Genomic DNA, 25,234 nt, shown 5'->3' with positions numbered 1-25,234 from the left:
ATTCTACGCATGTAGCTATCTTTGGCACAAAGTCATAGTGCCAAGTAATATGTAAACATCCTCAGAAGCTTCAGATCTTAAAACTACTCATTGGATTTTGCTGTCTTGTTGTGCTTTCGGGTTCCATTAATGAATGCTGATAAGATAACAATGGTTATAAAATAAGCTAGCTATTTAAGTTCCCCCACAGGGGAGGCAATAACAGAAAGCTTTCCGACATCTCACAGATCCCATCAACAGGTAGTGTTGTGATCTTTTAAAATGTGTAGTTGCATACTTTATTTTCCCTGATGTTGATACTAATTAAAACGTTTTAGTTTACCAACTCACTGTTCTTCATTCTAGGATGATCTCTATCCTTTTGTTCGCGTGGGTTGCCTGCCTGGCACAATGTAAGTTATAGATCCATCCGGCTGCCACAGAACACTTAACTAATATGTTTATCGGTTTTATGAAAGCTTTTCTGCTAGTCGATACTCGATGCTACTTAACTTTTAACTTTGATGGTGTTCCTTGAGCCATTTGTTCATGGGTCAGGTTGCATGAGTTCAAGGTGGAGGAACTGCAATTATTATTTTTATTATTATTACTAGCCAGCATTCTGGTTTATACCTATGAGTGGCTGAACTGGATAGGCTTCTTGCCATGTGTCATAAGTCCAAGGGTCCGATACAAATATCAGATGGACGGCAAAAATTTGTATTATATTGTCCATTTGGCTACACATTTACATGTCAGTGTTAGTCCTTATCTAATACATATTATATTGAAGCTATGCCTACTAAACTATGAATTGTTCCTCTCTCGTTATCTTCAGCCAATGAGTTCGCATCGTACTCCCCAGCCGTCGGATCAGGGCTTGGAACTCCCTTCTTGTCCTCAGGAGAGGGAATCATCACAGGCGTGAAAGTCTGGGAGGTCCCTAATAGCCACATTGCTGGGTAAGACGTACTGTACCTCTCAGTCTGGCTGCATCAACAGGATTAGTTAGGATTAATATGATTTTTTTTATAGTAATGACTATGAATAATTATTGCTATTATTGTTTTATAATAATAAAGATTCCTATAGTGTGTGATGGTGCGTTTGTGTGTGTGTGTGTGTGTGTGTGTGTGTGTGTGTGTGTGTGTGTGTGTGTGTGTGTGTGTGTGTGTGTGTGTGTGTGGGTGTGTGTGTGTGTGTGTGTGTGTGTGTGTGTGTGTTTCCGTTAATTAATGCACTTGTCTTATGCTGTTACACTCTTTGCACGATTTTCCCCTGTTTACCTTCTAGCATCCAGTTGCGTCATGACACCAACTGGGGCGTTCTTCTTGGTCTCGTCAGCCCCAATGAACTAAGCATTGACCTATTTGAAGGAGAGACCATTACTCAGGTTAGACTGCGTCTAAAGTATGTTCTTGTCAATCAATGTCCTGGCAACCATTGGTACATTCAATGTACTTTGCAATACTGTTTTACCACTAAAACAATGAGATGGCTTTTGATGTGCGTGTGTTAATATTACAGGTGTCTGGTAAATTCAACCCAAAGGACCTGATTTGTCAGTTGATTTTTGAGACTAGCATGGGACGTGCTCTTATCGCAGGCCAGCCAATACAGGTTCTCTTTCATTTATTTATTTTCCTGTTCATTCTTATCTTTATCCTTTATTTTTATTTAGTTATTGATTTGTATGTTTTTCTCTGTTGTTGCAGGTATCCTTTAACTTTTACCCCCAGCATATGGAGGAGGAGCTTCGGATGCTAAGTGGGACGTTTGATACCATTGGGATCACATCACTGGGAGCCCATTGGGGGATAGTGGGCACAAACCAAACGTTTAAAATGAGTACTACTGAACTACACGTTTAAAAGTACATTAGACTTTTGAGTTTGTATGATTTCCCAATTAGCAAAAGAGCATTATAAGCATATTCCGATTGTTGTTTCTGCAAAGTGATTGGAATGAACACATGAGTTGTGAGGTGGATGTGGTTTGACCACTTTAATAATGTTGGCAGTAATGGTTAAGGCTGCATTTTTACTTTGCAAACTAAAACTTATCTACAACTCATTTGATCCAACACTCGTCCATTAATCACCTTTGCCTTCAATGGTCAATCCTTGTGGGTGAGATCTGCTTCTGCTCCAAAAGAAATGTGAACACAGCATTTATTAAAAAATGTCTTCACTACATTCACTCTTTTTTACATTTCGTAAAAAAATAATCTTTTAATGATTGCTATGAAGAAAATGTGGTCCTTCCTTTGCAAAGCACTATGAAGGGCCTCATGTTTGATCTGTGGTTTATAATAAACTTGCCCTGCCTAACTGAACGACGTCTCTGCTCTCGATCTTTCATTCGGCTAATGAAAGATCCATTTTCAAATCAGATTTTGGTTTCTGCAAAGTGATTGGAATGAAAACATGAAGGAGTTGTTAGGTGGATGTGGTTTGACCACTTCACTAATGGGTTCAGGCTGCATTTTATATTGCAAACTAAAACCTAACTACAACTTATTTGATCTATACACTAGTCTATTAATTACCTTTTCATTCAGGGGTCAATCCTGGATAGATGTGAGATCTGCATAGTTTAAAATATTTTAAACCCTTAAAAAATTCTAAAAATTATATTTTAATGATTGTCCTTAAAATAATTTGTGCATATGAATTATATCTTTGCAAACACTATAAAGGGCCTCATGTTTGATTAGTGGTTTAATAATAAACATTGCCTTGCCTAACTAAAGGAGGACTCTGCTCTCGATGTTTCATTCCACTAATTCTCTACAAAAACAATTGTATAGACTAAACACATTCTACACATTGAGTTATCTGTGCCACACATTCATGGGGCCAATTCAAGTCATATTTAAATATCCTCAGAGCATAAAGCTACTCAGTGGTTTTTGCTGTCTTTGGTTTTGTGTTGTGTATGTCTCATGTTTTATTTCCTTTGACGTCATATTAAATGTCATGTGTAGATAATCATTAATATAAAAATTGGATCACAAGAAATGCAAGGACAAAATGTGTCACTTTGTCAATATAAATATATTATAAAATCATATATGATTTTCACATTTGTGGAATAAACTTCAGGACAAATTATTATTTTATGATAATCTGCCATGAAAATCTTCATGGTCTATTGCTTTATTGCATCTGTATTTGAAGGAATTCATGCTGCGGAGAGAGAGTTGTCAATAAAAGGATTCGAAAGTGTGGATAGAGTTGTCAAAATGACAACAACAACCATGTCCAAGCAATAAAGTTGGGTAATAATAATAATAAAGTAGGCTACAATAAACAATAAAACACATTGCTTAATTTTCATATAGTTTAGAAGCCCAAGATAGTTTCAGTGATATAGTGATATATATTTAATAATTGACCGAGGTGCGAAGTCTGATGTAGTCTCAGGGGATTGACCTCCATTGTAAAATCTTTAAAGTTTTTAAGTAGAATATTTTCAAAAGTATAAAACATTTAAATTAGAAAATTAATAGCGATCAATTCCAAGGTAACATACCCGTTTAAAGTGGAATGGTGTCTCTAGGTTAAACATTGTGGAAGAAGTTAGGTCCCAAAGTTTGTAGAGAAATGGTTACCACTTTGTTCCACAGGACCCGTGTCCGACGTGAGCCGGGCCGATGGAGAAAGCCCAGTAGAGCAGGGGTCTCCAAACTTATTCACTGCGACACCTAAGTCTCCCCAGGACCCAAATGAACAATAATTCATATTAAATGTTCACAATGCCTCCATTTATGAACTGCTGATAAAGAACACAACAAACAAGGAATTTAAAATGCATATGAAATGTTTTCATTTCATTAAAATGCACATCACAGCAATGTGCCGAGTGTAATGTTACCTTTCTCATCACTTCCTTACGAACTTCAACTGTGAACTTCAAAACTGAGCAGTGACCTTTCTTCATGAAACGTAAACCCATATAACAGAGGCATCGTCGCAGCAGACCCTGGCTCTTCTTGTTTGAGTAAAATAAGAGGATTATAATAATAAGAAGTTGAGCTTGGAACAGTTCTTGTGCCGATAAATATGACGTTGAGTGATAAACTCACATGATTGCGTATAGGCTCAGTTCCATCATTGACATCATCCATAGTTAACTTCCAAAGGAAAGAATGTAACATTGCAGTCTATAGTTATAGGCACTTGTCATTGGCAGGCCGTTACTACATCCATGGTCCTTCGAATTTTTACATTTATTTCCTGGTTTACTTTTGTTGTTCATGTTGAACAATCTCAAACATTTTCGAAGTGAAAAAATGCTTATGCTTTTGCATAAGCATTTTTCATTTATGTTTCATTTATGAATGCTGATAAGATAACAATGGTTGTAAAATAAGCTAGCTATTTAAGTTCCCCCCACAGGTGAGGCAATAACCCAAAAGCTTTGAAACATCACACAGATCCCATCAACAGGTATGGCTGTGATCTTCAACATGTATGGTTGTGATCTTTAAAAATGTCTAGCTGCATACTTTATTTGCCCCGTTGTTGATACTAATGAGGAAGTTTTAGTTTAACAGCTCACTGTTCTTCAATCTAGGATGCTCTCTATCCTTTTGTTCGCTGCGGCGTGGGTTGCCTGCCTGGCACAATGTAAGTTATGGATCCATCCTGCTGTTACAGAACACTTGACTAATATGTTTATCGGTTCTGTGAAAGCTTCTCTGCTAGTCGGTACTCATTGCTTCTTAACTTTTAACTGATGATCTTCCTTTAGCCATTTGTTCATGGGTCAGGTTCAAGAAGTTGAAGTTGAACTGCAATTATTATTATTTCATATTTTATTTTTACTTATATTATTATTACTAACCCTGTTACAGAACACTTTGCTCATATATGTATCTACTACTGTGGGAAGGCCATGACGGTTTTGAAAGCTTTGTCTTTGGGCTGGCTATTAGCCAGCATCCTGGTCAAGACCTATGAGTGGTTGGACTGGATTACCTTGGAATTGATCGCTATTAATTTTCTAATTGAAATGTTTTATACTTTTGAAAATATTCTACTTAAAAACTTTAAAGATTTTACAATGGAGGTCAATCCCCTGAGACTACATCAGACTTCGCACCTCAGTCAATTATTAAATATATATCACTATATCACTGAAACTATCTTGGGCTTCTAAACTATAAGAAAATTAAGCAAAGGGTCCGATACTCAGATACAAATTCCAGATGGAAGGCAATTCTTTTTATTGTTTTATTATAGTTGTTGTTTTTTATTCCGTTTGGTTACACTGTTTCTTTAAAATTACAATTACATTTTCATGTCAGTGTCAGTCCTCATATCATATGTATCATGCTGAAGCTATGCCGACTAAGCTCTTGATTGTTCCTCTCTCTTTATCTTCAGCCAATGAGTTCTCCTCGTACTCTTCAGCCATCGGATTAGGGGCTGGAACTCCCTTCTCTGCCAAAGGAGAAGGAAGTATCACAGGCGTGAAAGTCTGGGAGCTTCCTAATAGTCACATAACTGGGTAAGACATATGTACCTCCCAGTCAGTGGCTACATCAACACTGGCTTACCACAGAGAGGAGCTTGTCTGGCAAAATGGATGCATGTCAATTTGATCCTCTGCTGAGCTCCTCCTTCTCAAAAAAGTATACTCTATGCTAGAGCAAGACTGATTATTCCTTAACCTTTCCCGTGTTATGAATTTGTGTCATATTTGTGAATAACGTCATTTTAGGACCCCCCCTGATTATTATGATGTTTGTTCTCTGCTGTTACACTTTTTACACGGTTCTCCCATGTTTTATTTCTAGTATCCAGTTGCGTCATGGCGCCAACTGGGGCAGTGTTCTTGGTATTGTCACCACCAGTGAACTGAGCATGGAGCTATTTGAAGGAGAGGCCATTGTTCAGGTTAAAATGCGTCTATGCTATGTTCTTGTCAATCAATGTCCTGGCAACCATTGCTACATTTCTCATAGGGGCCTCACCACTGTACATTGCACAACTGTTTTACGACTATAACAATGAGATGGCTTTTGATGTTTGTGTGTTAATATTACAGGTGTCTGGAAAATTCAACCCCGTGGACTACATCTATCAGTTAACTTTCAGGACCAACAGAGGGCGTTCTCTCATCGCAGGCCAGCCATTACAGGTTCTCTTTCCTTTATTTATTTCTCTGTTCATTCTTATCTTTTTTGCATTGACTTATTGATATTTAATTTATGTCTGAATCATTTTTTTTCTGTTTTTGCAGGTGTCCTTTAACTTTTACCCCAAGTTTGCTAGGGCGGAGCTCCGGATGTTGAGTGGGCGGTCCAACGACAAAGGGATCACATCCCTTGGAGCCCATTGGGGGATAGTCAATCCACGGGGCAACACAGGGGCAGACCAACCATGAAATGAATTGAACTACACGTTTAAAAGTAGATTCAACTTTTGAGTTTCTATGATATCCCACTTATCAATAAAGCATGATAAGCATGTTCCGATATTTGTCTCTGTGGAGTGATTGGAATGAACACAGGGATGAGTTGTGAGTTGGGAATGGTACAAACACTTGACGAATGTTAACTAACTGCTTCTTATTTTAACTATGCACTAGTATCTAAATTAAACTCAAGGCGTATTCAAGTTAAAGTAAGCCTATCTCGATTATTTGATTTGTAAAAAAAGGTGTTAAGTGGTCCAAAGTGATCAAATAGTTCAAGAAATCATAACAGCCGCATCATCCACAACAACGTTGCTCCCAGAACATATTGAAAGCCTCCAATTGAAATCCATCCCTCTGCAAATTGTACCATTTCCTTCATTTCATCCTGCAAATTCTCTACAAAAACAATTGTATCAACTATACACATTCTACACATGGAGTTATCTGTGCCACACGTTCATGGGGCCAATTCAAGTCATATTTAAATATCCTCATAAGCTTTAGATCTTAAAACTACTCAGTGATATTTGATGGCTTTGGTTTTGTGATGTGTTTGTCGCATGTTTTGGTTTTCTTTGACCTCATAATCTATGTCATGTGTGGACAATCAATTAAGTAATAATCGGATCCCAAAGGAACGTAAGGCTTAGAAGACTAAATGTTTAATCTATATACTTTTGAAATGTGCTTTCTTTACAAAAAAAATTATATATATTTTTGACAACTCTCTCCGCAGCATGAAATCCTTCAAATATAGGTAGCCTACAAAAAAGCAGTAGACCATGAAGATTATTACAATTTTATTAAAATCTTCATGGCAGATTATCATAAAATAATAATTTGTCGTGAAGATTAGTATTAAACTAGGCCTATATATAAAAACCACATATGATTTTGTAATAAAATATATTGACAAAGTGACAAATTATGTCTTTAAAGCCTTGCATTATTTGTGGTCTCGTTATTATTTTATTGATTTTCCACACATTTAATATGAGGTCAAACAAAGCAAAGCACGAGACACACACAGTTTGGCCACGCAGGGTTTTCATTTGGAGGCGTAAAATAAGTTGTGGGAGGAATGTTGTGGCAGTCCTTAGGATTTCTTGAAGACTAACTTTAGCAGCCCTTACAATTTAGAGACTAATGTATAGATACAATTCGTAGTTTTATCTAGTAGTAACTTGCAATATAAGAATGACGCCTAAACCATTACCACCACCATTAGTGAGGTGGTCTAAACTTTCCCATCTCACAACTCATCCCTGATTTCCTTCCAATCACTCCACATAAACAAAGATCTGATTATGATTATTGTGCTCTAGTGATGTGATCCCAGCGCCATTGAACCGCCCACTCAATCAGAAGCTCTGCCTCCGCATGCTTGGGGTAAAAGTTAAAGGACTTCTGCAAAAACAGAGAAAAATAAAATAAAATAGGAAGCAATTCGGACATGATAACTCATTATAGAAATAAATATGGATAAGAATGAACAGGGAAAAAAAAGAAAGAAAGAGAACCTGAACTGGCTAGCCTGCGATGAAAACACGTCCTCTGTTGGTCACAAAAATCAACTGATAGATGTAGTGTTATGGGTTGTATTTTCCAGACAACTTTAATATTAACACACACTAATCAGAATTCCATCAAATCATTATTATGGAAATAAAACAGTTGTGCAAAGTACAGTGATAAGGCCTATATGAGAATTGTTCCAATGGTTGCCAGGACATTTATTGACAAGACCATATGATGGACGCACTTTAACCTGAATAATGGCCTCTCCTTCAATTAGGTCCAATCTCTGATGCTCACTGGTGCGGCCGCGACCGAGAACATGGGCCCACCTATAGTGCCATGCTGCAACTGGATACTAGAAAAAGATAACATGGGAAAACCGTGTAACAGCACAGCACAAGTGCATTAATTAACGCACGCACGCACGCACGCACGCACGCATGCACGCACGCACGCACGCACGCACGCACGCACGCACGCACGCATGCACGCACGCACGCACGCACTGTCGTGGCAATTTCTCTATCAGATATTGCGTCTAAGCAGATGAGATATTTAGATGCAAAAAGCACACAATACTTGCAGGCAATTGCTAGTTATATACATTTGTAATAAAAGTACGAACAAAGATACATCACAACATGCATCAACAAACAACATAACAGGCATACATTACAATAATCTGAGGCCTCAGATGGGAGCTTTTCTTTGCGTGTTACTTCATACTCAAGGTACGCTGGGGAGAAGTCCGCTGAGAAGCTAAAGTCAGGAGCTTTTATACACTTAGATCGGATCCTTGAGGGCAGTTGGCCTCCAATAAACCAAAAGCCTTTGTTAACCAGATGTTAATCTATTGATTGAAGTTTCTTCAGAGGTTAAGAAGGTGGTTGAGGCTGTTCCTTATTTGCTTCTCTACGCTCCCCAGGGGGTCAAGTAAAACAGGCCCAAACCAAACTACATACAACACGGAAACGGAATGTGAAACCAGATTACATCACATGAAACACTAAATTACATTTTAGAAGACACTGCAGAATAGCAAGATTCCAAGAATGGAATGTGAAACCAGATTACATCACACGAAAAACTAAGATTTACATTTTAGAAGAACCTGAACGTAACATGTAGATTTTCCATCACAGCACGCACACACACACACACACCCACACACACACACACACACACACACACACACACACACACACACACACACGCACACACACACACACACACACACACACACACACACACACACACACACACACACACACACACACACACACACACACACACACACACACACACACACAAACACACACGCAAACACACACATAAAAACACACTATAGGAATATTTAATGATAGCCGTCATAATAATAACAATAATGATTTATAGTCAAAACTATAAAGATCATATTAAATAGGAGAGGGGGTTTCCTGAAATGTGGTTATTCATAAATATGACACAAACTCACAGCATGGCAGAGGTTAAGGAGTAAACAGGCTTGCTCTAGTCTAGAGTATCATTTCTTGACCATGAGGAGCAGAGGATCAAACTGACATGCCTCCATTTTGCCCGACAAGCTGCTCTCTGTGGTAAGCTATTGTTGATGTAGTCAGACAGAGAGGTACAGTATGTCTTACCCAGTAATGTGATTACCAGGGTGCTCCCAGATTGCCACGCCTGTGATGCTTCCTTCTCCTGTGGACGAGAAGGGAGTTCCTCCACCTGATCCAAGTTCTGGAGAGTAGGAGTAGTACTCATTGGCTGAAGATAAAGAGAGAGGAACAAATATTGCTTAGCATAGCTTCAGTACAGTATAAGGCTTTACACTGACATGTAAATGTAATTGTAGATTCAAAGAAACTGTTCAGCCAAACGGGAATTAACAAACAACTAATTGAACAATACAAAACATGGAATTTGTATCTGGGAATCGGACCAACTGACTTATGACGCATGGCAAGAAGCCAATCCAGTCTAGCCACTCATAGGTGTGGACCAGAATTACAGTGAGCTGTTCTTATATAAACTAAACATTCTCATTAGTATCAACATCGGGGCAAATATAGTATGCAACAACACATTTTAAAGATCACAAGAATACCTGTTGAAGATCACAGACATACTTGTGAGCTACTTCGAAGCCTTTGGTCAACACCTAACAATAAAAGCTTATATCCATTATCATTCTTTAAATGACTGGCTAGCAAACAAAAGCACCAGATTTTCTTTCACTTTCAATTCGAATAAACTTAAAGCACAAAAATAGCATTATGCTTCTCAAACACCACCTCCCCCCTCGCCCAGAGTGGGGCTGGGTGGTGTTTGTGGCCATCCTACACTCAGGGCCGGCGATCGGCATAGGCGAGCTAGGCGACCGCCTAGGGCGACAAATGCGTTGGGGGCGCCCTCTGGTGGCGCCCTTAATTAAAAAATATATCAATTAAAATATACGACGCGAACGGAGAAGCGAGGGGGCGCGGGAGCAATTGTCAGGGCGGCCCGAAACCGTCAGCGTAGCACCCCCCCCCCCCCCCCCCCCGCTCGCAAGACCTGTCCAGGGCACAAGTTGATTTCGAGTCGCCTAGGGCTCTGAAACGGCCAGCGCCGGCCCAAACTTTATCACCCCGGGACCCAGATTAATAAAAAAAACATCATAAATGACCATAACATCTACATTTATGAACTACTGATAAAGAACTCAACAAAACAGGAATTTAAAATGCATGTGAAACGTTTGTATTTCATTAAAAGGTAAGGTTTTCCTTATTAAATTAGAAGAGTGTTCTTTTTTTGCTACACTGTCTTTTCAGCTCAGATGCTGTGCAGCTCCTAAACTCAGAATTCTGAGTTTAAAATCAGAATTCTGAAATTAAATCAGAATTCTGAGCATAAAGTCAGAATTCTGACATGAATATCAGAAGTCTGAGAATAAAGTCAGAATTCTAACATCGAAGTCAGAATTCTGAGATTAAAGTCAGAATTATGGGTAGGCTACCTGTAACGAACCAAAGACTATGAAAATCACTTTAATCTAATTCTAAGATTAAAGTCACAATTCTGACTTCAATCTCAGAGTTCTGACTTTAAACTCAGAACTCCAAATAAATACACACACGGCTCTTATCCTCTTTCTCATAATTTGAGATGCAGGCAAATTTAAAACCCAGCCACAGCAGGTTTTGCTGCATTCCATTCCATTTCCCGGACTGATGTCCATTTCCTGGACAAATGCCCGCCCACCTTGTGGGCGGGCATTTGGGTGAAACATGTCAAAGGGTTGGGGAACTCCGCCTCCCCGTGCCAGTAAGGAAATGATGTTGTTTCTCTCAACACAACAATGCAGGACTACACAAATGTGAAGTATTTTTTAATTTTTTAGCATTTGTCTTGCAACCACTGTACAACATAAGGGCTTCTCTCCCACCCAGGGCCACTTCAACAGGCTTATTTTAGGGAGATTATTTTGCAGGCAGGTGTAATCAAAACAGCAGTCCGGCCACAGAGCTCCCATTAGGTTCAACCGAGGTCACCATGGTTTTTACTACAATTCCAGTTGACGCTTCACAAATGCTCATTCCCCATAATAATAAACAAATAAAATTATGGCACATTTAAAATATGCATCGTTTATTTAACTTTATTAATTACTGTATCAATGAACTCAAGATACAATAAGTGCTGGTTATTATTTAGCAATGACTTTATTTGAATAATAACTACATCCAACCACAAAAATCTCAATTTTTCATTGATTGAATACACTTGAATTCATAATTTAAATGTTATATTACACTCTTATTCTTCTAGAAGTGATTATTGGTGGGATTTGGTTTGTGTCTGTGTTGTTAATACACTTAACCGCACAACCCACTCCAGCAGACCTAGAGAGTGAACGGCTTACCGCTCAGTTTTCCAATTCATAGTGCAAGGTCGTAATAAGGGATTTCATACACATTTTGAAATCCTCGTTTGTTGGGTTCTTTGACAGAAGTTCATAAACGTAGATGTTATGGCAATTTATGAGGAGTTTATGTGGGTACTGGGGCTACTGCAGTAAAGGATGGCTTAACAAATACCATCCAGCCCAACTCTGGAAGAGAGAGGAGGGGCTGATTGAGAAGTATGCTGCTATTTTTGCAGAGGAGAATCTGGTTCATTTTTTTCTATCAGACAGTCATCAAAGAATGCTGAAATGATGACAGCATTGTTTGGGAAGTATATTTAAGTCAGACACACAGGTTAGGCGGTAACCAAATGCTTCGAAGCAGCTCACAGGTACGGCTGTGATGTTCAACAGGTATGGTTGGGATCTTTTACAATTTGTAGTTGCATACTTTATTTGCCCTGACGTTGATACAAATGAGAAGGTTTTAGTTTAACAGCTCACTGTTCTTTAATCTAGGATGCTCTCTGTCCTGTTGTTTGCGGCGGCTTGGGTTGCCTGCCTGGCAAAACGTAAGTAATCGATCCTTCCTGCTGTTTCAGTACACTTTACCAATATGTTTATCGGTTTTTTTGAAAGCTTTCTCTGGAGGAAAGCAAGTCGGTACTCCATGCTACTTAACTTTGAACTTTGACTGGATGTCTGATAGTCTTCCTCTAGCCATTTGTTTTCATGGGTCAGATGTTCAAGGTGTAGGAACAGGAATAATTATTAATATTATTTTATTTTTTATTATTGTTATTACTAACTCTGTTACAGACCACTTTGCTCGTACACGTGAACACTCTCCTACTTCACTGTGTGACGGCCACGTCTGTTTTGAAAGCTTTCTCTTTGAGCTGGCTTTTGGCCAGTACCCTGGTCCATACCGATGACTGGTTGGACTGGATAGTCTCTCCATTGGTCATGAATCAGCTGATAACAGTCAGCTGATAACAATCAGCTGAAATTCCAGATGGAAGGAAGAACTGCAATTATTTGTGTTGTTTTATTAGTTGCTAAAAAAATGTTCCCGTCGGTGCATGTACTTATGTCACATATATTATACTGAAGCTATGCTAAGCTATATATTGTCCTTCTCTCATTATCTTCAGCCAATGAGTACTACTCCTACTCTCCAGCCCTTGGATCAGGTAGTGGAACTCCCTTCGTGACCTCAGGAGAAGGAAGCATCACAGGCGTGAAAGTCTGGGAGCACCCTGGAAATTACATTACCGGGTATGACCTGTACCTCTCAGTCTGACTACATCTACGCTAGATGACCACAGAGAGCAGCTTGTCTGGCAAAATGGAGGCAGGGTCAGTTTGATCCTCTGCTCCTCCTGGTCAAGAATTTGTACCCTAGACTTAACCTTAGTTTTGGAAATCCCCTCCCCTTTTTATTGTGATTAATATGATTTTTGTAGTTAAAACTTGAATGATTATTGTTATTATTATTTTACAACATAATTGATTCGTAAAGTGTGTGTTTGTGCGTGGGTGTCCCTTTGCGTGGTTATTTTATGCTGTTAAACTTTTGACACAGTGTTCCCATGTTGTTCTTCTAGTTTCCAGTTGCGTTACGGCACCAGGTGGGACCGTGCTATTGGTCGTGTGGTCCACGCCCCACTGAGATTGGACCTATTTGAAGGAGAGACAATTACTCAGGTTAAAATGTGTCTCTAATATGTCCTTGTCAATCATTGTCCTGCGAACCATTTGTATATTTTTCATAAAGGCCTTATCACTGTACTTTACACAACTGTTTTACTATCATAACAATGCATAACAATGTTAATATTACAGGTGTCTGGAAAATACCACACATCCAACTACATCTATCAGTTGATTTTTGTGACAAGCAGAGGACGTTCTCTCATCGCAGGCCAGCCAGTTCTGGTTCTCTTTCATTAATTTATTTCTCTGTTCATTCTTATCCTTTTACAATTGACTTATTGATATTTTATTTATGTCTGAATTGCTTCCTTTTTTTTTCTTCTGTTTTTGCAGAAGTCCTTCAACTTTTACCCCGAGCATGCGGAGGCGGAGCTCCGGATTTTGAGTGGGCGGTTCAACAGCGCTGGGATCACATCACTGGGAGCCCATTGGGGCTTAGCCCCGGAGGGTTATGGAAATAGTACTTCCTAACCAAATGCTTAAAAGTACATCCGACTTTTGAGTTCTGAAGTTTTCCTATTAAGCAATAGAACACAATAAGCATAATCAGATCTTTGTTTCTGTGGTGGGATTGGAATCAAAACCCGGATGAGTTATGAGGTGCGTGTGGTTAGACCTCTTCACTTATGTTGGTAGTAATGGTTGAGGCTTCATTCCTATGTTGCAAACTAAATCCTAACTACTAATAATTGTATCTATACGCTAGTCTCTAAATTGAACTCAAGGCTTATTAAAGTTACCAAAAGTTTGATCAAATATTTTGTTGTCTTCAAGAAATCCTGATGATCGCATCAACGATCGATCCTTCTCCCAGAACATATTGTACACCTCCAAATTAAAACCATCCCTGGCCGAACGGCAAACCTTTGCCTTCAGGGGTCAATCCTTGATACATGTGAGATCTGCCTCGACACTTTATTCTTTTAAATCATGGCTCAATTAAATATCCACAGAAGCTTGAGATGTTAAAACTACTAAGGAATTGTTGCTGACCTTGGTTTTGTGTTAGTGTGTGTCTGGTGTTTTTGGTTTCTCTGACGTCATATTAAATGTCATGTGTGGAAAATCAATAAAAAGATAATGGCATCTCAAAAATGTAAGGCTTAAAAGACTCAAAAGCACTGGAAACAAATAAATCCGACCTATGACCTTTTGCTAATAACAGTGACCATCCATGAGGCATTACACCTTCTCTCAATCTCGCCTATATTCACACCGGGCTAGACATCAACCGACAAGATGGACGCCATTAGTCACCACATCACAATCCTAGACCTTCCGTCTTCATTCTCGGTATTTGCCAACCAGACACGACTCATGCCTGATCATTATTTTATTCCCAGTTACGTAAATTAATGAAGGAATCAGTCCGTTTAGCGGACTGGGTGATGGAGGGCCCTACGCGGCCAGGGCTCCGTCAATGATTAACCGCGGTAATAAACGACGCCATGGAACCGCACCACTACGGTCCAAACCGCCCTCCGAACTTCCTTCTACTCTCTTCCTGTTCTGTTCTGTTTCGATCCAAACTTCCTCAGTCGATAATTGCGGTACAAAAATACATGTGTAAAGAAAATGTGTGGGTTTGTAGCTAAGAGAATAAAAAAAAAAAATAGAAAACCCCATCAGAATCTTCGTTGACATAAGATGGAGCGGGAGGGGACACTTTGCTCTGACACAACAACGCCACCTTGCTCCATTTAGGCCCCGTCCAAACAAAGCCGAAACGGGCGAAACCGTTTCGGTTTCGATCTATCCGGTTTCGGAGTATCTCCGTAAAGACGGAGTCAAGCGAAACCGGGTAGATCTGTAGAAACGCTGTAGTACACATGCCAGGCCCATAAGGGGCGCTGCTTCTGCTGCAGAAATGCAGACGAAAATTAAATAAGAAGAGGCGAGCATGCGCATAAAGGCTGCCCCCCGAACCACTAACAACACAAACAAATAGTCAGTCAACAGTCTCAATAAATAATGGCTTAGCAACCCAACAAGTGACATGATCTGTCATTGGCTAGAGGGTCGAGGGGTGGGGCGATGACGTCATGGTTTACGGTTTCAGTCGGTTTCAGGCGTTAACGGGGACCTATTATGCTTTTTTGACTTTTATGACCTATAAACGTTGTTATAATGATTGATAGTCATGTTTAACCATACTAAAGTGTCAAATAATGACGTACATGCATTTCGACGTATTCCCCGCTGACGGTCTGGGGTGGCTGTGCAGCAGAGCGCTAAACACTCGGGACAACGTTTGCGATTCACTTGTTCACATTTCCGGGAAATCATCTACGTAGAGGCGCTCCTGCCGCGCCCCCATATGCCGGGTCAAATCTGCCCGCGCGCGCGCTTCAAGGAAGGTAACCAATCACAACGGAGTTGGGTTGGCAGGAGGGGGGCGAGGGGGCGGAGAAGGACGAAACCGAGCGTTGACAGAGAAGGCTGAAAGCGCCCAGATGAGAGGAAGAGTTTCCCGAAAATCTACATCGTTTTTTGTGTATGGTTAAACATGACTATCAATCATTATAACAACGTTTATAGGTCATAAAAGTCGAAAAGCATAATAGGTCCCCTTTAACGTTAAAAATGTCTTCTTAATACCCCCATTCAGCCTAATGAAGGGTACATCCTCTCTCCCCCCCGAGCAGAAGTCCTCCTTTGTCTGTGGGAGAGGACTGATAGCGGGTAGACTTTGGCCCCTGAGGCCACACACACACACACACACACACACACACGCACACACACACACACACACACACACACACACACACACACACACACACACACACACACACACACACACACACACACACGCACACACACACACACACACACGCACACACGCACGCACGCACACACACACACACACACACACACACACACACACACACACACACACACACACACACACACACGCACACACACACACACACACACACAGTCTAGGAAGAGGAGCTAGGCTTAATTCCCTGTCAGACCGCAGGTAAGTAGGTGACTTTGTTAACGCATTATTAAAAACCTTTTTATTTATTCATATATCGTATGACAGTAGTGCCTAAAGTGATATTTAAATATGATAAGGATGGGGTATTTTGTAAGGGGAATGGTACTTTTATTGCACCGTTTCAGGTTCAGTGTGTGAGATACTATACAGGCGAGATTGAGAGAAGGTGTCATGCCTCATGGAAGGTCACTGTTATTAGCAAAAAGTCATAGGTCGGATTTATTTGTTTCCAGTGCTTTCTCTGTGGAAAGTGAAGAACCATTACTGGCTATGTTGGACTATTCTAATGCAAAGGCTTGATGTTGACGAGTTTGGCTGTTTCATTTTGAGTTTGCAGTGTATCTGACCACAGCATTGTTAAATTGATGGTGGACTATTATAGCCGATCAAGTAATGCGATAAAACATTTCACGCGATACTTTGACTTCTCGGTAGAATCCATTTTAGTGTAAAATAATATCTGTTGATGACACCTGCATGTCCTCAGTTCAATGGTGTACTTAAACCATGAAATAACTTACACAATATCTGTAAATATGATACAGCGCTTTCCCTGTGAACCTCAAGCCATGCTGACGCTACGTAAATATCAGAGTGTTTCCTATCTGCCTTATCATCTGTCTTACGTCTTCATTTACTGATTCGTCAATCCACAGTTAATCAAAGTCATAGCCACAATGCGCGTCGCCCAAGGAAGATGCATCTTGTATAACAGGACAGTAAATAATACTGAGGTGTGGCTGACATAATCTGTATTCATTGTAGCTCGTGCGTGGAGCATCTTCTGCCGCGAGGATTCTGTCGGAATGGAGCCCAAAGTCTACGGAGTTAGAAACGACTATGGGTTCAATCCACCGCCGTACTACGCAGGCTTCGGTTCCGCCAGGCCTTACCAAATTGGCTATGAGGTGAGTGATCTCGGAGGAGACGGCATCAGCCTGGGCAGGAAACCGAAGACAGAAAGGGGGGGAGTTTCACCTATTTTCCCGATTCGTTACGGTGAAATTCTCCCTAAGAGTGGATGAGGCTTGCACAAGAGGATTTCAATCAGTGTATAGAGTCTACGTGGTGTTCATTTAAAACACTTACAGACAATGTTCTACAATTTAGGCCCTCTAGAGTTTACCAAAAACGACATAAACTGGACGTTAACACTATTTTGGAGACATTTTATAAATGATGTACATATTTGATGTACATATCTTCCGAAGACTCACCTGTTCAGAGTTCACCTCGACTCTGCATAGCCACCTTTGCTCTTCTGACCACAATTGTACACTGTATTGTAGTGTATTGTATTGTATTGTATTGTAGCACTTAACTGTGTAGCAACTGCAGCAGCTGCTATCATGTCTGTAATACGGGGAATTGATTAACGATTATCAATTGTGGAACTTGCACTTGGTTCTATGAACATCCTTTCTGTACCGACAGCGAAGATCTCATACATAAGTTACCGCCACTCCCAATAAACCTGTAGAATCATATCAATTCAATCCCAGACCATAATCACTCCAAGGATGCTGATAAAATCAATAAAGAGAACGAGAGTGGTAGAGAGAGACAGAGATATAAAGAGAGGGAGAGGCTGGTTTGTAGTAGGGTGTCTGGTAGTAGTACAAAGTAGTACAAATGTCAACTTGCATCGGTGTGTGCAGACCTACATGACCAATTGATTGTGATAGATAATTTGGTTGCGTAATGACAAAAACGAAACCATAAATCAAAGTACAACTAGTAAAAACATTCGTATACATAAACTCTCAAATTGGAAAAATACTAATTATAAAAAAAACGAAGTATATATTTATATATACATAGTTAGATATTATATGTGTCTCTCCCAGAACATATTGTACACCTCCAAATTAAAACCATCCCTGGCCGAACGGTAACCTTGGCCTTCAGGGGTCAATCCTTGATACATGCGAGATCTGCCTCCACACTTTATTCTTTTAAATCATGGCTCAATTAAATATCCACAGAAGCTTGAGATGTTAAAACTACTCAGGAATTGTTGCTGACTTTGGTTTTGTGTTAGTGTGTGTCCGGTGTTTTGTTTTCTCTGACGTCATATTAAATGTCATGTGTGGGAAAAGCCCGATAATTAGTATTGGAAAATACTAATTATAAAAAAAACGATGTATATATTTATATATATATAGTTATATATTATATGTGTCTGGTATGCATGCGTCCACTGAATGTAAGACTGAACATGAGAGCAGCACCCCAGCGGAGAATCCTATCCTCCACACATTCACGTTAACTCAGTTCCTACGGTGATCCCCAAGTCCTCCACCCAGCATGGGGTCCGACCCCTGACCCCCCCACCCTAACCTCACCCGCCTCACCCAGCTCTGCTCCGCCCCCCCCCCCCCCCCCTTCCCCAGGCGCATTTGGAGGCGCAGAAGTCCGGCATCGCGGTGGTGTACCCCCCGGGAGGCTACGACAACGCGGCGTACCCCCAGGGCCAGGCACCGTACGGGGGCGCGCAGTCCCCCGACAACCCCCCCGAGTACTGGGTGGAGGCGGAGGGGGAGGAGGGGGAGGAGGAGAACTGCTTCAGCGACACGGGAGTGAGAAGAGGTGATGGGGGAGGGGGGGGGGGGGGGGGTGCGGGCGGGGGGGGGGGAGGGTAACCCGAGAGATTGCCGGGGCAGGGGCGGGGGGAGAGAGAGGGGGGAGAGAGGGGGGGAGAGGTGGAGGGGGGAGAGAGAGAGAGGGGGTGGGGGGGGCAGAGAGAGAGAGAGAGGGGGGAGGAGTGAGGTGGGAGAGAGGGGGGGGGGGGGGAAGAGTGGGTGGAGAGGGGGGGGTCTTTTAGTATGGGCAGCACTCGTCCCTGAGTGTGTGACTGGACCACAGAAGCCAATGTTTACCCCTTCATTTGTGTGACTGTGTTTCCTCGAAATTGATTTGAAATTGAAAATGGTTCCCTGGCTTCTTACCGTCAGCCCCCCCCTTTCAATACATAGCTCAACACGTTTATGGTAATAAACTGCTGCCCGATATGGACCGCGCGTCTCTCTTGCACCTGTTCTGTTTATCCGTTTTTCTCCATCTCTCGTGTGGCTCTCTTCTGTCACTCCTCCTCCTAGCCCACTCTTATCTTAGTATTAGTATAGGTAGCAGTATTAGTATTATATTATTATTATTATTAGTAGTAGTATTAATATACATATCATTAGTATTAACGGTATTATTTGTATTGGTATTATGCTGTTGATGATCTGTCTTATCTGTCGACCTGTCCGCCTGTCTGACTCTCTCCTCCTGTCTGACTCCTCCTGTCTGTCTGACTCCCTCCTGTCTGTCTGACTCCTCCTCCTGTCTGACTCCTCCTGTCTGTCTGACTCCTCCTGTCTGACTCCTCCTGTCTGTCTGACTCCTCCTGTCTGTCTGACTCCTCCTCCTGTCTGACTCCTCCTCCTGTCTGACTCCTCCTGTCTGTCTGACTCCCTCCTGTCTGTCTGACTCCTCCTCCTGTCTGACTCCCTCCTGTCTGACTCCTCCTCCTGTCTGACTCCTCCTGTCTGTCTGACTCCCTCCTGTCTGTCTGACTCCTCCTCCTGTCTGACTCCTCCTGTCTGTCTGACTCCTCCTCCTGTCTGTCTGACTCCCTCCTGTCTGTCTGACTCCCTCCTGTCTGTCTGACTCCTCCTCCTGTCTGACTCCTCCTCCTGTCTGACTCCTCCTCCTGTCTGACCCCTCCTGTCTGTCTGACTCCCTCCTGTCTGTCTGACTCCTCCTCTTGTCTGACTCCTCCGGTCTGTCTGACTCCCTCCTGTCTCTCTCCCTCCAGGGTTCATACGGAAGGTGTACCTGACCTTGATGATGCAGCTCCTGATTACCTTGGGGGTCATCTGCGCTTTCGTCTACTGGTGAGTCAGCCCCGCCAGAAGCACGGCCCCCGTTCTATCTGAGCGGAGAACGCCATTGTCCAATCAGGTGGCCATCAGCCCCTAACCAGCTTTGGATGTTTTGTTTTTTTTCGTTAAGTTTTAAGAGCACTATTCATCTGATTGCAGCCATTATGGTTTGGAGTCATTTTTATTTTTGTCGTTATTTACGGCCGTTGAGGTTCAAAGTGCCTCGCTGGTTATTACTCAAACGCAGCGGCAGTTGGCTACAGAGATTGATTCACTCTGGGTAATGGCTGTGACGGACTACGGGCCAATCGTAGGATGTAAAATAGTGGCATGAAATCATTGTGCTTGTTTGAGATATACAAATCAATAAAACAGTTTCAAATGTGTCTCTCATCGTTGTGTTTCTGTAGGGACACTCTCAGGCAGTTTACCTTGTCCACCTACTGGTTCCCCTACTTCACAATGTAAGCAGTGCTCGTCCAATCAAGACTCGGCCCCAAGCAAATCAAATCCAATGTACCTGTGTGCCTGTCCACCCACAGCTAGCTTGTTTGTGTATGTGTGTGTGTGTGTATTTTGATGTGTATGTGTGTGTGTGCATTTGGATGTATGTGTGTTTTGTATGTTATGTACATGGGTATTTATGTGTGTGTGTGTGTGTGTGTGTGTGTGTGTGTGTGTGTGTGTGTGTGTGTGTGTGTGTTCGTGTGTGTGTGTGTGTGTGTGTGTGTGTGTGTGTGTGTGTGTGTGTGTGTGTGTGTGTGTTCGTGTGTGTGTGTGTGTGTGTGTGTGTGTGTGTGTGTGTGTGTGTGTGTGTGTGTGTGTGTGTGTGTGTGTGTGTGTGTTCGTGTGTGTGTGTGTGTGTGTGTGTGTGTGTGTGTGTGTGTGTGTGTGTGTGTGTATTGATGTGTGGTTGTATGTAAATGTGTATTCATGTATGTGTGTGTGTATGTACATGTGTGTTGAAGAGTGCAGGTTCTAGTAATAATCTTCACCTTCTGCTGCTGCGCTGGCCTCCGTCGGCGGGTGCCCCTCAACTACATCGCCCTGGGCCTGTTTGTAAGCCTGCCTCATCACACCTCGTAGTGTTTGGTTCCTTTATTTTCACTCAACATCATCGCCCTCTCCCCGTTTCCCTGCCCGTCTGTTTCACTCTGTTGCTATTTCTAATTGGTTCCTCTCTCTCTACCTCTCAGACCGTTGCGATGGGTCTGATGCTGGGTTGCATGACAGTGTAAGTCTCCAGAGCTGTCCTGTTCAGAGAAAGAAGCAGCGAGGAAATAGAGGGACGTTTGCATATGATTAGGAAGCCATAACAGCATTGACGCCAACACACCTCTGGGTGATATATCGTTGTTGACGATTTGGCAAAGAAGTCAACAAAATAAATCGTAGGAGTTCAACCAAACTCAATGCTACATTTTCTTCTGGGGCTACTTCTCCAGCCAGGCTTCGATGAGCCTGGCTGTTTGATGCCTTCCGTCATCGATAATGCATTCCATATTATCCCATTAATAGAAGAATGCCATAACTGATGCTTTTAGTGATAGCAATTGAACAACGGTGGATGTATAATGCCACGCATATCCAACGCGTGGTCTCTGGTTCACTCACATGAAAGAGACTTGTGGATTCATAATAATAAATGAAAGAAACATTTATATTATCCGGAGCAAAACGTTTTTTTTTATGCTAGTGCTAGCTAGCCGTGGGTGAGTTCATGTGTGTGTGTGTGTAAAAGTGTGTGTCCCCTCATCTCTATCAATAGCTACTTTGCAGCAGAAGCAGTTCTTTGGGCCATCGGGGCGACGGCCCTGGTGTCCTTCTCCCTCAGCGTGTTTGCCATGCAGTCTAAGGTAAGGCCCCGCTGCCCCCAACAATACTAACCCCAAGGTGAAGGGAAAGTGAAACCGAAAATGTAATAGTTAAATAAAGAAGTTTATGATATAAATTAATTTCAACACATCGGCCTGGCCCAAAGGAAAGAGCAGTTTTTAGGTTGACTGCTTCCAATGTTGTGTTGGTCATACTAAAGAATGATTTATTCGCACATTAAATCGCAATCGCAATATTGGTCAAAATATTTGCAATTATATTATTTCCCCAAATCGTTCAGCCCTAGTTAGACTTACGATGTCCCAGTAGCGCTTCATAATTAGTCTGAACTTCTCCTCTCTCTCATCTCCTGTGTGTTCCCCAGTGGGACTTCACCGCACTCAGGGGCTGTCTGTGGGCCTTCGTCTGGACCCTGGTGTCTTTCGGATTGCTCTGCGCGATAATGAGATCCCAGGTAAATCTAGGGGCCAGACTTGATTTAATTTCTATCCATCAGGACGTATCCATCTGCCCTCAGGAGATATCCGCTCAGCAGTTTTCTCACACAAAGTGAGCAATAGCACAACTATCGTTAGAAGCTCTTCCGGTGTCATCGTCACTCTCTCTTATAGACGTCAAACAAGAGCTTCCGGGAGCATTTCGGCAACGGACATACAAATTGCACAGGCAATTAAAAAAAATAAAAACCAATTTGAAAAGATTAAATATTCCTTCAAAGTACCCAGCTAGTGACTTATCGAATGGGATGTTATTGATGAACGCATTATTCAAGACTGTATTGCATGAGAACACTCTGTAGCACTCAGATGGTTGGCAGATTAGAATCTCAGTGATAATTGGTCCACTAGAAGAACATGGGTTACTGCCTCAAGTTCTATTTGAATACAACTGGAAATATGCTGTTGTATTGAAGCTGTGCTCTTTTTCCTCTGTCTACCCAGTATCTCTACATATTGTACGCATGTATTGGAACCCTGTTCTTCTCCATAGTAAGTACCACTCAAAACACAAAACTAAACGCTGCCCCGAACGATTCAAGTGCATTCTAGAAGATACGTCTCGGATGTGACAAGCATACCACAAAAGAGCAGCTTCAAGCCATGCAAAGAGGTTCAGCCAGAGATCAGACGTGCCGGTGGGTGTTAAGTATTGAAGAGGACACTCTTCAACTCTTGTTGTTGAGTCGACTGCGCGTCGCCCGACGGCGGTGGTGAGCTTTCATCATCATCAATAAGTGCATTTATCAGAAGAAGAGGAACAACAATACATCACTGTCGGTCCAGTAAGGATGTCCATAGAACCAAGTTCCAAGCACTAAAAATCGCTTGGTTAACCCATTCCCTGCATTTAACAAAGATAGCTAGGATAAGAATACCAATGGAATCCTTACCTGTGCGGGAGTACTGCACCAGGTATTTAGGACGGTTTTCCTGAATCCTCGTCTCTTTCTCTCCCTGTTTGCCAGTTCTTGGTGGTGGACACCCATCAGATGGTGGGGAAGAACAGGAAGCACTCGATCTCACCTGAGGAGTACATTTTCGCCGCCCTCACCTTGTACCTTGACATCTTCACTCTGTTCTTGCTACTGCTGGAAGCCATCGGCCTGTCCCGCTGAGACGCTGTAGAGATATGGGTTTGAATGATGCGTGTTTAGCGAAAGCAGGGTCATCTTTAATCGATCTCGCCGTAAACAGATTTATTCCCGTTTATCGCACTTTTGTGTTTAACGACGAGCAATGCACTGACGCTGGTTTTCACTTCAATGGCACTTTTCCCTGTCCGTCGGGTATAATGGTAGGGTTTTTTTTACGTGATTTGATGGTATGGCTTTAATGTGTTCTGCACGGAGGTGTCTGTCTTTCTATACATTAATTCCCAGGAACACTTATGGCTAATAGGTGGCTGTAAAGCCGAATGTGGGATCAATTATTCAAAATGCATTACACGGTTGTCAAGAGGGAAAATGGATGTAAACATTGTATACTGTTCTTACATTTTGCTGTTTTTGTTATGTGCAAAAGCCGTTATTGGTCTGTTTGCCTGCCAAGCAGCCCTCCCCTTCCCCTACCTTTCTGTACATGGAAACCCTGCATCTGGGATTTCAATGCAGTTTCCCAATACGGTCCCTTCAAACTCAGGTGTCCATCAAGCCCTCACCCTCCAGAAATGTTGTCTCTCCCTGACTGACGGTTCTGTTGGACAGGTAGGCCTTTCCACCCAGATATCCCTCTGCCTAATTGCAGATATTTCTGCTTAGTTGGTTAAAGGCTGCTCTTGGTAGAAACAACATGTATTCCGCTGCACTACAGCAGAACGGTTTGACCAAGGCTCATTAGCCGAAAAGGGGATGTCCGCATTAGGGAACAGCTCTTTCCCCTGGAAGACAGCTGAGGGGCTCTTGAATTACCATTATGTGTATCACAGACTTTTAATGACTTTCTAATACAATTGCATAGGAGCTAAAGTGACATACCCTTACTTTAATGCAAATGTATGGGGATAGAAATATCCATCATCCGTTCCTATGTTAATTCTCGAAAAAAAAACACCACCTTCAATAAAACTCAACTCATTTTATTGGCATCAGCACACTTTTTTTTCCCTTTCATATAAAGAGGGAATGTATCAAGTATAAACTATGAAAGTGCAAACGGCATCTCAAGGATGAGTTACTTTACAATCGAAAAATCTTAATGGGTTACAAAAAGTTTTGTCAGTTTTAAAATCATAATCATCTGAACAATCGGAAGTGCAATACACAGGAGAACACACAATCCTTACGGAGGACTCGTGCCCTTTTACACACACACACACACACACACACACACACACACACACACACACACACACACACACACACACACACACACACACACACACACACACACACACACACACACACACAAACAAACTTATGATGCTGTGGCGAGGGAAATGGGGAACACCGCCTTCCTGTGCCAGCCAGGAAATGATACTGCTCCTCTCAACACAACAATGCAT

At 41.8% G+C, this 25,234-nt stretch overlaps 3 protein-coding genes and 1 pseudogene across 6 annotated transcripts; all 4 read left to right on the top strand.

Annotated features, from left to right (window-relative positions):
* Nucleotides 1-71: 71 nt before the first annotated feature.
* LOC132460141 (prostatic spermine-binding protein-like) lies at nt 72-2,314 on the top strand. 2 transcript variants are annotated; one of them, XM_060055195.1, is made up of 6 exons: nt 72-240; nt 346-392; nt 818-941; nt 1,273-1,372; nt 1,507-1,599; nt 1,695-2,314. In XM_060055195.1, the coding sequence occupies exons 2-6, from the start codon at nt 347-349 to the stop codon at nt 1,848-1,850; spliced, it is 519 nt and encodes a 172-aa protein (XP_059911178.1). In that variant the 5' UTR covers nt 72-240; nt 346; the 3' UTR covers nt 1,851-2,314. The 2 variants fall into 2 exon arrangements, with proteins under 2 accessions (XP_059911178.1, XP_059911177.1); XM_060055194.1 differs by having other exon boundaries at nt 72-392.
* A 1,925-nt stretch (nt 2,315-4,239) lies between these two features.
* Nucleotides 4,240-6,456, top strand: LOC132460143 (zymogen granule membrane protein 16-like). Its single transcript, XM_060055198.1, has 6 exons — nt 4,240-4,430; nt 4,558-4,610; nt 5,370-5,493; nt 5,783-5,882; nt 6,034-6,126; nt 6,229-6,456. The coding sequence occupies exons 2-6, from the start codon at nt 4,559-4,561 to the stop codon at nt 6,370-6,372; spliced, it is 513 nt and encodes a 170-aa protein (XP_059911181.1). The 5' UTR covers nt 4,240-4,430; nt 4,558; the 3' UTR covers nt 6,373-6,456.
* LOC132460140 (zymogen granule membrane protein 16-like) lies at nt 4,418-14,628 on the top strand. 3 transcript variants are annotated; one of them, XM_060055190.1, is made up of 6 exons: nt 4,418-4,452; nt 12,332-12,384; nt 12,967-13,090; nt 13,420-13,519; nt 13,658-13,750; nt 13,862-14,628. In XM_060055190.1, the coding sequence occupies exons 1-6, from the start codon at nt 4,433-4,435 to the stop codon at nt 13,997-13,999; spliced, it is 528 nt and encodes a 175-aa protein (XP_059911173.1). In that variant the 5' UTR covers nt 4,418-4,432; the 3' UTR covers nt 14,000-14,628. The 3 variants fall into 3 exon arrangements, with proteins under 3 accessions (XP_059911173.1, XP_059911175.1, XP_059911176.1); XM_060055192.1 differs by lacking the exon at nt 4,418-4,452 and adding an exon at nt 12,090-12,226; XM_060055193.1 differs by lacking the exon at nt 4,418-4,452 and adding an exon at nt 12,167-12,204.
* Nucleotides 14,629-14,814: 186 nt separating this feature from the next.
* LOC132460146 (protein lifeguard 1-like) lies at nt 14,815-25,145 on the top strand (annotated as a pseudogene).
* Nucleotides 25,146-25,234: the final 89 nt, after the last annotated feature.

Source organism: Gadus macrocephalus, chromosome 6, assembly GCF_031168955.1.
Source record: "Gadus macrocephalus chromosome 6, ASM3116895v1".
In the NCBI taxonomy this organism is placed as follows: Eukaryota; Metazoa; Chordata; class Actinopteri; order Gadiformes; family Gadidae; genus Gadus; species Gadus macrocephalus.
The sequence above is the reverse complement of the archived record's forward strand: the minus strand, read 5'-3'. Positions and strand labels throughout refer to the sequence as shown.